The 15,337-nt window shown below is 43.0% G+C and overlaps 1 protein-coding gene across 1 annotated transcript in view; it reads left to right on the forward strand.

Moving 5' to 3' along the window:
- LOC121843423 (synaptotagmin-17-like) overlaps positions 1 to 15,337 on the forward strand; it is a gene marked incomplete at both ends in the record, with an annotated part of 44,235 nt that overhangs the window by 13,379 nt on the left and 15,519 nt on the right. Inside the window, 7 exon segments of the mRNA XM_042313002.1 lie at positions 140 to 288; positions 2,477 to 2,720; positions 4,046 to 4,080; positions 4,083 to 4,201; positions 5,421 to 5,579; positions 12,125 to 12,199; positions 13,578 to 13,698. Of these exon segments, the coding sequence (XP_042168936.1) occupies positions 140 to 288; positions 2,477 to 2,720; positions 4,046 to 4,080; positions 4,083 to 4,201; positions 5,421 to 5,579; positions 12,125 to 12,199; positions 13,578 to 13,698 (902 nt within the window).

The raw sequence follows: 15,337 nt of genomic DNA on the forward strand, positions 1-15,337 counted from the left end.
CTCTGTCTCCCTCTCCCTCTGTCTCCCTCTCTCTGTTTCTCTCCCTCCCTCTCCCTCTGTCTCCCTCTCCCTCTGTTTCTCTCCCTCCCTCTCCCTCTGTCTCCCTCTCCCTCTGTTTCTCTCTCTCTCTCCGTCTCAGAGTGAACGAGTGTGTGGATGAGAAGGACACTGATACAGGGGTCACTCATGTTGACTCCATGGCAATACCGCAGGACAGTATTCGGACCCGGAGACGTTCCAGCTCAGAGATGTCCCGATCCACCTTCAGCCTGGTCCGACAACTCTCCAGTAAGAACAACTGATCAAATGAATCACTGAATCAAACACTGAACCAATTAACGACTTAACTACTGAATCAAATACTGAAATCAAATCAAATCAAATCAAATTTTATTTGTCACATACACATGGTTAGCAGATGTTAATGCGAGTGTAGCGAAATGCTTGTGCTTCTAGTTCCGACAATGCAGTAATAACCAACAAGTAATCTAACTAACAATTCCAAAACTACTGTCTTATACACAGTGTAAGGGGATAAAGAATATGTACATAAGGATATATGAATGAGTGATGGTACAGAGCAGCATAGGCAAGATACAGTAGATGATATCGAGTACAGTATATACATATGAGATGAGTATGTAAACAAAGTGGCATAGTTAAAGTGGCTAGTGATACATGTATTACATAAGGATGCAGTTGATGATATAGAGTACAGTATATACGTATGCATATGAGATGAATAATGTAGGGTATGTAAACATTATATAAGGTAGCATTGTTTAAAGTGGCTAGTGATATATTTACATCATTTCCCATCAATTCCCATTATTAAAGTGGCTGGAGTTGAGTCAGTGTCAGTGTCAGTGTGTTGGCAGCAGCCACTCAATGTTAGTGGTGGCTGTTTAACAGTCTGATGGCCTTGAGATAGAAGCTGTTTTTCAGTCTCTCGGTCCCAGCTTTGATGCACCTGTACTGACCTCGCCTTCTGGATGATAGCGGGGTGAACAGGCAGTGGCTCGGGTGGTTGATGTCCTTAATGATCTTTATGGCCTTCCTGTAACATCGGGTGGTGTAGGTGTCCTGGAGGGCAGGTAGTTTGCCCCCGGTGATGCGTTGTGCAGACCTCACTACCCTCTGGAGAGCCTTACGGTTGAGGGCGGAGCAGTTGCTGTACCAGGCGGTGATACAGCCCGCCAGGATGCTCTCGATTGTGCATCTGTAGAAGTTTGTGAGTGCTTTTGGTGACAAGCCGAATTTCTTCAGCCTCCTGAGGCTGCTGCGCCTTCTTCACGATGCTGTCTGTGTGAGTGGACCAATTCAGTTTGTCTGTGATGTGTATGCCGAGGAACTTAAAACTTGCTACCCTCTCTCCACTACTGTTCCATCGATGTGGATGGGGGTGTTCCCTCTGCTGTTTCCTGAAGTCCACAATCATCTCCTTAGTTTTGTTGACGTTGAGTGTGAGGTTATTTTCCTGACACCACACTCCGAGGGCCCTCACCTCCTCCCTGTAGGCCGTCTCGTCGTTGTTGGTAATCAAGCCTACCACTGTTGTGTCGTCCGCAAACTTGATGATTGAGTTGGAGGCGTGCGTGGCCACGCAGTCGTGGGTGAACAGGGAGTACAGGAGAGGGCTCAGAACGCACCCTTGTGGGGCCCCAGTGTTGAGGATCAGCGGGGAGGAGATGTTGTTGCCTACCCTCACCACCTGGGGGCGGCCCGTCAGGAAGTCCAGTACCCAGTTGCACAGGGCGGGGTCGAGACCCAGGGTCTCGAGCTTGATGACGAGCTTGGAGGGTACTATGGTGTTGAATGCCGAGCTGTAGTCGATGAACAGCATTCTCACATAGGTATTCCTCTTGTCCAGATGGGTTAGGGCAGTGTGCAGTGTGGTTGAGATTGCATCGTCTGTGGACCTATTTGGCGGTAAGCAAATTGGAGTGGGTCTAGGGTGTCAGGTAGGGTGGAGGTGATATGGTCCTTGACTAGTCTCTCAAAGCACTTCATGATGACGGATGTGAGTGCTACGGGGCGGTAGTCGTTTAGCTCAGTTACCTTAGCTTTCTTGGGAACAGGAACAATGGTGGCCCTCTTGAAGCATGTGGGAACAGCAGACTGGTATAGGGATTGATTGAATCAAATACTGAACCACTGACTCTCTGAATCAAACTCTTAACCACTGAACCACTGAACCAATTAACAACTAAACTACTGAATTAAACACTGAATCACTGAACCAAGGAATTATTGAATTAAATACTGAATCACTGAACCAATTAACAACTAAACTACTGAATTAAATACTGAATCACTGAACCAATTAACCACTTAGAACCACTGGATGAATCACTGAACTACTAAGAACCACTGAATCAAAAAAATATTTAATGAACTTCTTTGTTCCCCTCTCCTCTCTCCCTCTCGTTTCTCCTTGATCTATATTCTCCTGTATTCACCCCCTCCCCTCCCCCAGGTCTAGACGCCCGCAGGCCCAGCTCTCCGCTGGTTGATGTGAAACCCATTGAGTTCTGGGCAATGGGCCCCAGGAAGGAGGTGATCCAGCCGCTGCGTCGACCCCAGCCCCCTCCGGATGACTACTTCAGGAAGTTGGAGCCACACCTCTACTCTCTGGACTCATCCGGAGACGACGTGGACTCGCTAACGGACGAGGAGATTCTGCTACGATACCAACTGGGCATGCTCCACTTCAGCACACAGTAATGTTTTCTCTTTTATACGTTGTATTATAAGCAGCATGTACACTTCCCCAGGTCCCCTGCTTTCCAATAAGCAGCATGTACACTTCCCCAGGTCCCCTGCTTTGCAATAAGCAGCATGTACACTTCCCCAGGTCCCCTGCTTTCCAATAAGCAGCATGTACACTTCCCCAGGTCCCCTGCTTTCCAATAAGCAGCATGTACACTTCCCCAGGTCCCCTGCTTTCCAATAAGCAGCATGTACACTTCCCCAGGTCCCCTGCTTTCCAATAAGCAGCATGTACACTTCCCCAGGTCCCCTGCTTTCCAATAAGCAGCATGTACACTTCCCCAGGTCCCCTGCTTTCCAATAAGCAGCATGTACACTTCCCCAGGTCCCCTGCTTTCCAATAAGCAGCATGTACACTTCCCCAGGTCCCCTGCTTTCCAATAAGCAGCATGTACACTTCCCCAGGTCCCCTGCTTTCCAATAAGCAGCATGTACACTTCCCCAGGTCCCCTGCTTTCCAATAAGCAGCATGTACACTTCCCCAGGTCCCCTGCTTTCCAATAAGCAGCATGTACACTTCCCCAGGTCCCCTGCTTTCCAATAAGCAGCATGTACACTTCCCCAGGTCCCCTGCTTTCCAATAAGCAGCATGTACACTTCCCCAGGTCCCCTGCTTTCCAATAAGCAGCATGTACACTTCCCCAGGTCCCCTGCTTTCCAATAAGCAGCATGTACACTTCCCCAGGTCCCCTGCTTTCCAATAAGCAGCATGTACACTTCCCCAGGTCCCCTGCTTTCCAATAAGCAGCATGTACACTTCCCCAGGTCCCCTGCTTTCCAATAAGCAGCATGTACACTTCCCCAGGTCCCCTGCTTTCCAATAAGCAGCATGTACACTTCCCCAGGTCCCCTGCTTTCCAATAAGCAGCATGTACACTTCCCCAGGTCCCCTGCTTTCCAATAAGCAGCATGTACACTTCCCCAGGTCTAGAAATAAATACAGGAAAATGACAAAACACTCATTTTATTTTCATACATCTGATTTTTACTTTATTCAGTGTCCCTCTGATCATCCCAATCTCCAGCTCTCTCTGTCTCTCTCTCTCTCTCTCTCCCTCTCTCTCTCTCTCTGTCTCTCTCTGTCTCTCTCTCTCTCTCTCTCTCTCTCCCTCTCTCTGTTCTCTCTCTCTCTCTCTCTCTCTCTCCTCTCTCTCTCTGTCTCTCTCTCTCCCTCTCTCTCTCTGTCTCTCCCTCTCTCTCTCTGTCTCTCCCTCTCTCTCATCATTCCCTCCCTCTCTCTCTCTCCCTCCCTCCCATCCCCCTCCTCTCCTCTCAGGTATGACCTAATCAACGGCCACCTGGGCGTTAGGGTCGTGAGGCTCGCGACCTGCCCCCACCTCTGACCTGTGATGGAGCCCGCCAGGACATGGCCCACTCCAACCCATACGTCAAGATCAGCCTGCTGCCGGACCACAAGAACTCCCGGCAGGTAGCTTAGCGGTTAGAGAAGCGGCCCTGCAACTGGAGGGTTGCTGGTTTGAATCCCAGCTCTGACTGGAAAAATCTGGTGTGGAGTGAGCTGTCAACTGGAGGGTTGCTGGTTTGAATCCCAGCTCTGACTGGAAAAGTCTGGTGTGGAGTGAGCTGTCAACTGGAGGGTTGCTGGTTTGAATGCCCCCAGCTCTGACTGGAAAAGTCTGGTGTGGAGTGAGCTGTCAACTGGAGGGTTGCTGGTTTGAATCCCAGCTCTGACTGGAAAAGTCTGGTGTGGAGTGAGCTGTCAACTGGAGGGTTGCTGGTTTGAATCCCAGCTCTGACTGGAAAAGTCTGGTGTGGAGTGAGCTGTCAATTGGAGGGTTGCTGGTTTGAATCCCAGCTCTGACTGGAAAAGTCTGGTGTGGAGTGAGCTGTCAACTGGAGGGTTGCTGGTTTGAATCCCAGCTCTGACTGGAAAAGTCTGGTGTGGAGTGAGCTGTCAACTGGAGGGTTGCTGGTTTGAATCCCAGCTCTGACTGGAAAAGTCTGGTGTGGAGTGAGCTGTCAATTGGAGCGTTGCTGGCATCAGTCTCCTAGATTCCATTGCCGGCTGTTGTGCCCTTGAGCAAAGCACTTAACCTCGAAGTATTGCTCCAGGGGCGCAGCCTCATTGCTTTCAGCCTCATTGCTTTCAGCCTCATTTCTTTCAGCCTCATTGCTTTCAGCCTCATTGCTTTCAGCCTCATTGCTTTCAGCCTCATTTCTTTCAGCCTCATTGCTTTCAGCCTCATTGCTTTCAGCCTCATTTCTTTCAGCCTCGTTTCTTTCAGCCTCATTGCTTTCAGCCTCGTTAATATCAAGCCTTGTAAGCATAAATACACATTTCCATTCTCTGTAAGTTAATGGGCACCCTCACCTTGGCACAGCGGTCTAAGGCACTGCATCTCAGTGCTAGAGGCATCACTACAGGCACCCTGGTTCAAATCCAGGCTGTATCACAACCGGCCGTGATTGGAAGTCCCATAGGGCGGCGCACAATTGGCCCAGAGTCGTCCGGGTTTGGCCCAGCGTCGTCCGGGTTTGGCCCAGCGTCGTCCGGGTTTGGCCCAGCGTCGTCCGGGTTTGGCCCAGCGTCGTCCGGGTTTGGCCCGGGTAGGCCGTCATTGTAAATAAGAATTTGTTCTTAACTGACTTGCCTTGTTAAATAAAAAAATAAAAATACATGGACATTAAAGCATTTTTCTTCTTCAGACGGGGTGAAGAGGAAGACACAGAACCCGGTGTTCGAGGAGCGGTTCACCTTTGACCTTCTGTTCCTGGAGGCCCAGCGCCGCACCCTGCTGCTGTCTGTGGTCGACTTCGACAAGTTCTCACGACACTGTGTCATCGGCAAGGTGAACACCCACACGAACAAAACACACACACGAGCGCACACACACACTCATACACAAACACACACACACACCAATCCTGTGGAGTATTGATACCAGGGGTATCAAAATGTGATGTGGTTTGATGTGAACACAAATTAAATTCAGGCTATAAGTGCGCCTAACGACAATCGCCAAAAGTCTAATGGTAGGCTCTATAGATAAACTCCCAGTCATTTATTGGGTAAATCACTCAGCTATATAAAATAAAGAGAGTGGTAGGCTCTATAGATAAACTCCCAGTCATTTATTGGGTAAATCACTCAGCTATATAAAATAAAGAGAGTGGTACCCTCTCTATATAAACTCTCAGTCATTTATTGGGTAAATCACTCAGCTATATAAAATAAAGAGAGTGGTAGGCTCTATATATAAACTCCCAGTCATTTATTGGGTAAATCACTCAGCTATATAAAATAAAGAGAGTGGTAGGCTCTATAGATAAACTCTCAGTCATTTATTGGGTAAATCACTCAGCTATATCAAATAAAGAGAGTTGTACCCTCTCTATATAAACTCCCAGTCATTTATTGGGTAAATCACTCAGCTATATAAAATAAAAGAGTGGTAAATCTATATAAACTCTCAGTCATTTATTGGGTAAATCACTCAGCTATAGAAAATAAAGAGAGTGGTACCCTCTCTATATAAACTCAGTCAGTCATTTATTGGGTAAATCACTCAGCTATATATAAAATAAAGAGAGTGGTAGGCTCTATAGATAAACTCCCAGTCATTTATTGGGTAAATCACTCAGCTATATAAAATAAAGAGAGTGGTACCCTCTCTATATAAACTCTCAGTCATTTAGTCATTATAAAATAAAGAGAGTGGTAGGCTCTATAATAAACTCCCAGTCATTTATTGGGTAAATCACTCAGCTATATAAACTCTCAGTCATTTATTGGGTAAATCACTCAGCTATATAAAATAAAGAGAGTGGTACCCTCTCTATATAAACTCTCAGTCATTTATTGGGTAAATCACTCAGCTATATAAAATAAAGAGAGTGGTAGGCTCTATAGATAAACTCCCAGTCATTTATTGGGTAAATCACTCAGCTATATAAAATAAAGAGAGTGGTACCCTCTCTATATAAACTCTCAGTCATTTATTGGGTAAATCACTCAGCTATAGAAAATAAAGAGAGTGGTACCCTCTCTATATAAACTATATAAAATAAAGAGAGTGGTAGGCTCTATAGATAAACTCAGTCATTTTCTCAGTCATTTAGCTCATTTATTGGGTAAATCACTCAGCTATAGAAAATAAAGAGAGTGGTACCCTCTCTATATAAACTCTCAGTCATTTATTGGGTAAATCACTCAGCAGTCATTTCTCAGTCATTTATTGGGTAAATCACTCAGCTATATAAAATAAAGAGAGTGGTACCCTCTCTATATAAACTCCCAGTCATTTATTGGGTAAATCACTCAGCTATATAAAATAAAGAGAGTGGTACCCTCTCTATATAAACTCCCAGTCATTTATTGGGTAAATCACTCAGCTATATAAAATAAAGAAGTGGTATCTATATAAACTCTCAGTCATTTATTGGGTAAATCACTCAGCTATATAAAATAAAGAGAGTGGTACCCTCTCTATATAAACTCCCAGTCATTTATTGGGTAAATCACTCAGCTATATAAAATAAAGAGATTTGTACCCTCTATATATCAAATCAAATCAAATCAAATGTATTTATATAGCCCTTCGTACATCAGCTGATATCTCAAAGTGCTGTACAGAAACCCAGCCTAAAACCCCAAACAGCAAGCAATGCAGGTGTAGAAGCACGGTGGCTAGGAAAAACTCCCTAGAAAGGCCAAAACCTAGGAAGAAACCTAGAGAGGAACCAGGCTATGTGGGGTGGCCAGTCCTCTTCTGGCTGTGCCGGGTGGAGATTATAACAGAACATGGCCAAGATGTTCAAATGTTCATAAATGACCAGCATGGTCGAATAATAATAAGGCAGAACAGTTGAAACTGGAGCAGCAGCACAGTCAGGTGGAAGTTGAAACTGGAGCAGCAGCATGGCCAGGTGGACTGGGGACAGCAAGGAGTCATCATGTCAGGTAGTCCTGGGGCATGGTCCTAGGGCTCAGGTCAGTTGAAACTGGAACAGCAGTTCAGCAGAGTATAAACTCCCAGTCATTTATTGGGTAAATCACTCAGCTATATAAAATAAAGAGAGTGGTACCTCTCTATATAAACTCCCAGTCATTTATTGGGTAAATCACCAACGTTTCGGCATCACTGTGCCTTCTTCTTGAGTATTGAGCCAATAAAAACAATGACACAGGATGTCCCGGAAGATACAGAGGCTTGTGAAAGTATTCACCCCTCTTGGCATTTTCCCTATATTGTTGCCTTACAACCTGGAAATAAAATGTATTTTGGGGGGTTGTATCATTTGATTTACACAACATGTTAAAGTGTTCTTATCAAAACAATGAGCCTTACAGTATTATACTATATTGTACTATAATGTGTAGTATTGTATTGTACTATAATGTGTAGTATTGTACTATAATGTGTAGTATTGTAACAGTACACATATATTATGGTGATGAGGCAGTGTTAAAGTGTTCTTATCAAAACAATGAGCCTTACTGTATTATACTGTATTGTACTATAATGTGTAGTATTATATTGTACTATAATGTGTAGTATTGTACTATAATATGTGTGTGTATTGTATTGTACTATGTGTAGTATTGTATTGTATTGTACTATGTAGTATTGTATTGTATTGTATTGTACTATAATGTGTAGTATTGTATTGTATTGTACTATAATGTGTAGTATTGTATTGTACTATAATGTGTAGTATTGTATTGTATTGTACTATACTGTGTAGTATTGTATTGTATTGTACTATAATGTGTAGTATTGTATTGTACTATAATATGTAGTATTGTATTGTATTGTACTATAATATGTAGTATTGTATTGTATTGTACTATAATATGTAGTATTGTATTGTAACGGTACACATATATTATGGTCATGAGGCAGTGTTAAAGTGTTCTGATCAAAACAATGAGCCTTACTGTATTATACTGTATTACATCTTATATCTCCAATGATAAACTGGGTGGTTTGAGCACTGAATGCTGATTGGCTGACAGCCGTGGTATACCACAGGTATGACAAAACATGTATTTTCACTGCTCTAATTACGTTGGTAACCAGTTTAATGATAACAATAAGGCACCTCGGAGGTTTGTGGTATGTGGCCAAGGGTTGTATCCTGGGCTGTATGAACAGCCCGTAGCCGTGGTATATTGGCCATATACCACACCTCCTCGTGCATTTTAATGATTAAATATCCCTTTCTTTTTGCTGTACAGTCAACATCACAATGTGAGGGTATGTTTCAATAATATCCATAATAACTTAATGAATACAGAGCTATAACATCCCTGCACCAAACAGACTGGAAATATCACAACTCTTATACGGAAATATATATTTCATATGTTTAGTAATAGTATTTAATATATACTTTCATCAATATATAGTTTAATCTCCTATATCTGTAGACTAGGCAGGTAGCCTAGTGGTTAAAGCGTTGGACTAGTAACCGGAAAAGTTGCAAGATTGAATCCTCGAGCTGACGAGGTAAAAATCTGTCGTTCTGCCCCTGAACAAGGCAGTTAACCCACTGTTCCTGTCATTGAAAATAAGAATTTGTTCTTAACTGACTTGCCTAGTTAAATAAAGGTTAAATAAAAATACCTTCCCTCCCCAAAAATCAAACCCTTTCTATCACAGTTCACAAGGTCAAATATAATATTTTTTTATATTTTTTTTTTACTAAACATATATTTTGTTGTGTGGCTGGAATGTCAATAATGTTCTGATGATCTGGTCAGGTTTCTTAGGACTCTTCATTAATTATTTTTTACCTCAGTCCTTCCATATACTTCTTCAAGGGTCCTAAAACGCAATGAGGCCTTTTTTTAAAAGTCCTTGTGCAACAGTGCTTCTGGTGAGGATTGGGTTACATCCCAAATCACACCCTATTCCCTTTATAGTGCACTACGGCACATAGAGCTCTGGTTGAAATGAGTACACTACATGGGGGATATATTGCCATGTGGAACGCATGCTCTGTGATGAACAGGAAGCGGAGGAGCTGTCTGGTTTCCTCTTAGCACCCTCTCCATCGCCACATTGCTCCTTCCTTCCACGTCAACATTGGATTGAATCTCTAATGTAGGGCAGTACTTTTGTAGGGCACTACTTTTGACCAGAGCCTGAACTACATTAGGAATAGGCTGTCATTTGAGACTTAAACCACTGTTCCCCCTGACACCCTGTCTACATAACTCTATCTACCTCATCACCCTGTCTACATAAATCGATCTACCTCATCACCCTGTCTACATAAATCGATGTACCTCATCACCCTGTCTACATAACTCTACCTACCTCATCACCCTGTCTACATAACTCTACCTACCTCATCACCCTGTCTACATAGATCTATCTCATCACCCTCTCTACATAAATCTATCTACCTCATCACCCTGTCTACATAACTCTATCTACCTCATCACACTGTCTACATAAATCTATCTACCTCATCACCCTGTCTACATAACTCTATCTATCTCATCACCCTCTCTACATAACTCTCTCTCATCACCCTCTCTACATAACTCTACCTCATCACCCTCTCTACATAACTCTACCTCATCACCCTGTCTACATACATCTATCTACCTCATGACCCGGTCTACATAAATCTACATCTACCTCATCACTGTCTGTGTCACATGACACCCTATTCCACATATACAGTGGCTTGCGAAAGAATTCACCCCCTTTGGCATTTTTCCTATTTTGTTGCCTTACAACCTGGAAATAAAATAGATTTTTGGGGGGGTTGTATCATGTGATTTCCACAACATGCCGACCACTTTAAAGATGCAAATAATTTTTTGTTGTGAAACAAACAAGAAATAAGACAAGAAAAACTGAAAACCTCAGCGTGTATAACTATTCACCCCCCCCCCCCAAAGTCAATACTTTGTAGAGCCACCTTCTGCAGCAATTACAGCTGCAAGTCTCTTGGGGTATGTCTCTATAAGCTTGGCACGTATGGCCACTGGGATTTGTGCCCATTCTTCAAGGCAAAACTGCTCCAGCTCCTTCAAGTTGGATGGGTTACGCTGGTGTACAGCAATCTTTAAGTCATACCACAGATTCTCAATTGGATTGAGGTCAGGGCTTTGACAAGGCCATTCCAAGACATTTACATGTTTCCCATAAACCACTCGAGTGTTGCTTTAGCTGTATGCTTACGGTCATTGTCCTGCTGTAAGGTGAATCTCTGTCCCAGTCTCAAATCTCTGGAAGACTGAAACAGGTTTCCCTCAAGACTTTCCCTGTTTAGCGCCATCCATCATTTCTTCAATTATGACCAGTTTCCCAGTCCCTGCCAATGAAAACCATCCCACACAGCATGATGCTGCCAACACCATGCTTCACTGTGGGGATGGTGTTCTCGGGGTGATGAGAAGTGTTGGGTTTGCGCCAGACATAGCGTTTTCCTTGATGGCCAAAAATATCAATTTCAGTCTCATCTGACCAGAGTACCTTCTTCCATATGTTTGGGGAGTCTCCCACATTCCATTGGCGAACACCAAACGTGTTTGCTTATTTTTTTCTTTAAGCAATTACTTTTTTCTGGTCACTCTTCCGTATAGCCTAGCTCTGTGGAGTGTACAGCTTAAAGTGGTCCTATGGACAAATACTCCAGCCTCCGCTGTGGAGCTTTGCAGCTCCTTCAGGGTTATCTTTGGTCTCTTTGTTGCCTCTCTGATTAATGACCTCCTTGCCTGGTTCATTAGTTTTGGTGGGCGGCCCTCTCTTGACAGGTTTGTTGTGGTGCCATATTCTTTCCATTTTTTAATAATGGATTTAATGGTGCTCCGTGGGATGTTAAAAGTATTGGATATTTTTTATAACCCAACCCTGATCTGTACTTTTCCACAACTTTGTCTCTGACCTGTTTGGAGAGCTCCTTGGTCTTCATGGTGTCGCTTGCTTTGTGGTGGCCCTTGCTTAGTGGTGTTGCAGACTCTGGGGCCTTTCAGAACAGGTGTATATATACTGAGATAATGTGACAGATCATGTGACACTTAGATTGCACACAGGTGGACTTTATTTGGCTAATTATGAGACTTCTGAAGGTAATTGGTGGCACCAGATCTTATTTAGGGGCTTCATAGCAAAGGGGTGAATACATATGCATGCACCACTTTCCGTTTCATATTTTTTTAGAATTCTTTATAACAAATCATTTTTTAAATTTTACTTCACCAATTTGGACTATTTTGTGTATGTCCATTACACGAAATCCAAATAAAAATCCATTTAAATTACAGGTTGTAATGCAACAAAATAGGAAAAAACGCCAAGAGGGATGAATAATTTTGCAAGGCACATTCATCCCTGTCTGATACATTGGTTCTGTAATGGTGTGTTTTCATTGGTAGGTGGCGCTGCCTCTGAGTGAGGTTGATCTGGTGAAAGGTGGTCATTGGTGGAAGGCCCTGGTACCTAGTTCTCAGGTAGGAAGAACACACACACACTAAGTGTCTTAGTTCAACACATTGATCTAAGTGGGATTCTTCCCTTTGGATGTGAAACCGTTATCAAGCTCCTCAGCCTCTCCTCCTCCTCCTCTTCCTCCTCATTCCCTCATCCTCCTCCTACTCCTCCTCTCCTTCTCTCAGCCTCTCTTACATAGACATACAGTCATCTTTAGGCCCACTGAGGCGCAATCTGTTGTTTATTGGCCAGGAGAGGCACAACACTGACTTAGTGTGTGTGTGTGTGTGTGTGTGTGTGTGTGTGTGTGTGTGTGTGTGTGTGTGTGTGTGTGTGTGTGTGTGTGTGTGTGTGTGTGTGTGTGTGTGTGTGTGTGTGACACTAAACACTGACACACTGTCCTAGCTGCACATCTGTTCTATTGTCACGAGGGTGGTGAACGCATCGCCCTCGAACACAACAACACCACAACAATACAAAAACAACACCACAACAACAACACCACAACGACACAAAGACACCACAACTACACCACAATTACACAAAGACACCAGAACAACACCACAACAACACCACAAAAACAACAACACCACAACACAACAACACCACAATACCACAACACCGCAACAACACCGCAACACCACGACACCACAACAACACCACAACAACACCACACCACAACACCACCACAACAACACCACAGCACCACCAAAACACACAACAACAATACCACCACCACAACGACACCACAACACCACGACACCACAACAACACCACAACAACACCACACCACAACACCACCACAACAACACCGCCACCACAAGGACACCACAACAACCCCACAACAACACCACAACAACAACAACACAACTACACCACAACTACACCACAACATCACAACAACACAAAGACACCACAACAACACCACAACACCACAACAACAACAACACCACAACACAACAACACCACAATACCACAATACCACAACACCGCAACAACACCACAACACCACCACAACACCACCACAACAACACCACAATACCACACCAACACCACCACCACAACGACACCACAACAACCCCATAACAACACCGCAAAAACAACAACACCACAACAACACCACAACACCACACCCCCACGACACCACAACAACCCCACAACAACAACAACACCACAACACAACACCACCACAACACCACCACAACAACGCCACAACAACAGGCTGTTAAAGAACAACATTACACACACACGTACACATCCTGGGTTCTCTCTACTAGAGAGAGAGAGAGAGAGAGAGAGAGAGAGAGAGAGTTGCTGTTATCACTCCACTATCTAAGATAGTCAGACAGACATATCTACAGACAGAGTGATATCAACAGTGTTTTGTGTTTCTAACAGAATGAGGTAGAGCTGGGAGAGCTGCTGTTATCACTCAACTACCTGCCCTCTGCTGGAAGACTCAACGTTGACATCATCAGAGCGAAGCAGCTGCTGCAGACAGACATGTGCCAGGGGTCAGGTAAACTATACCGACTAACATACCTACTAATGTACCTACTAACATACCTACTAATGTACCTACTGACATACCTACTAACATACCTACTGACATACCTACTGACATACCTACTGACATACCTACTGACATACCTACTGACATACCTACTGACATACCTACTGACATACCTACTGACATACCTACTGACATACCTACTAATGTACCAACTGACATACCTACTGACATACCTACTGACATACCTACTGACATACCTACTGACATACCTACTGACATACCTACTGACATACCTACTGACATACCTACTGACATACCTACTGACATACCTACTGACATACCTACTGACATACCTACTGACATACCTACTGACATACCTACTGACATACCTACTAACATACCTACTGACATACCTACTGACATACCTACTAACATACCTACTAACATACCTACTAACATACCTACTAACATACCTACTGACATACATACCTACTAACATACCTACTAACATACCTACTAACATACCTACTAACATACCTACTAACATACCTACTAACATACCTACTAACATACCTACTAATGTACCTACTAATGTACCTACTGACATACCTACTAACATACCTACTAATGTACCTACTGACATACCTACTAACATACCTACTAATGTACCTACTGACATACCTAATAACATACCTACTAATGTACCTACTGACATACCTACTAACATACCTACTAATGTACCTACTGACATACCTAATAGCATACCTACTAACATACCTACTAATATACCTACTAACATACCTATTAATATACCTACTAACATACCTACTAATATACCTACTAACATACCTACTAACATACCTACTAATATACCTACTAACATACCTACTAATATACCTACTAACATACCTACTAATATACCTACTAACATACCTACTAATATACCTACTAATATACCTACTAATATACCTACTAATATACCTACTAATATACCTACTAATATACCTACTAACATACCTACTAATATACCTACTAATATACCTACTAACATACCTACTAATATACCTACTAATATACCTACTAACATACCTACTAATATACCTACTAATATACCTACTAATATACCTACTAATATACCTACTAATATACCTACTAATATACCTACTAATATACCTACTAATATACCTACTAATATACCTACTAATATACCTACTAATATACCTACTAACATACCTAATAATATACCTACTAACATACCTACTAACATACCTACTAATGTACCTACTAATATACCTACTAATATACCTACTAATATACCTACTAATATACCTACTAATGTACCTACTAATATACCTACTAACATACCTACTAATGTACCTACTAACATACCTACTAACATACCTACTAATGTACCTACTAATATACCTACTAATATACCTAATAATGTTATATCTACAGTCTCTATCACAACTATAACACACACCTGACACACGTGGTGTTACGTCAGTGTGTCAGGTGTGTGATACCTGAATGACAGAGGGGATACCTGAATAACTGAAAAGGATACCTGAATAACAGAGTCTGAACGACATAGTGGATATCTGAACGACATAGTGGATACCTGAACAACAGAGTGGATAGGGGA

Source organism: Oncorhynchus tshawytscha, unplaced genomic scaffold, assembly GCF_018296145.1.
Source record: "Oncorhynchus tshawytscha isolate Ot180627B unplaced genomic scaffold, Otsh_v2.0 Un_contig_4808_pilon_pilon, whole genome shotgun sequence".
Lineage (NCBI taxonomy): Eukaryota > Metazoa > Chordata > Actinopteri > Salmoniformes > Salmonidae > Oncorhynchus > Oncorhynchus tshawytscha.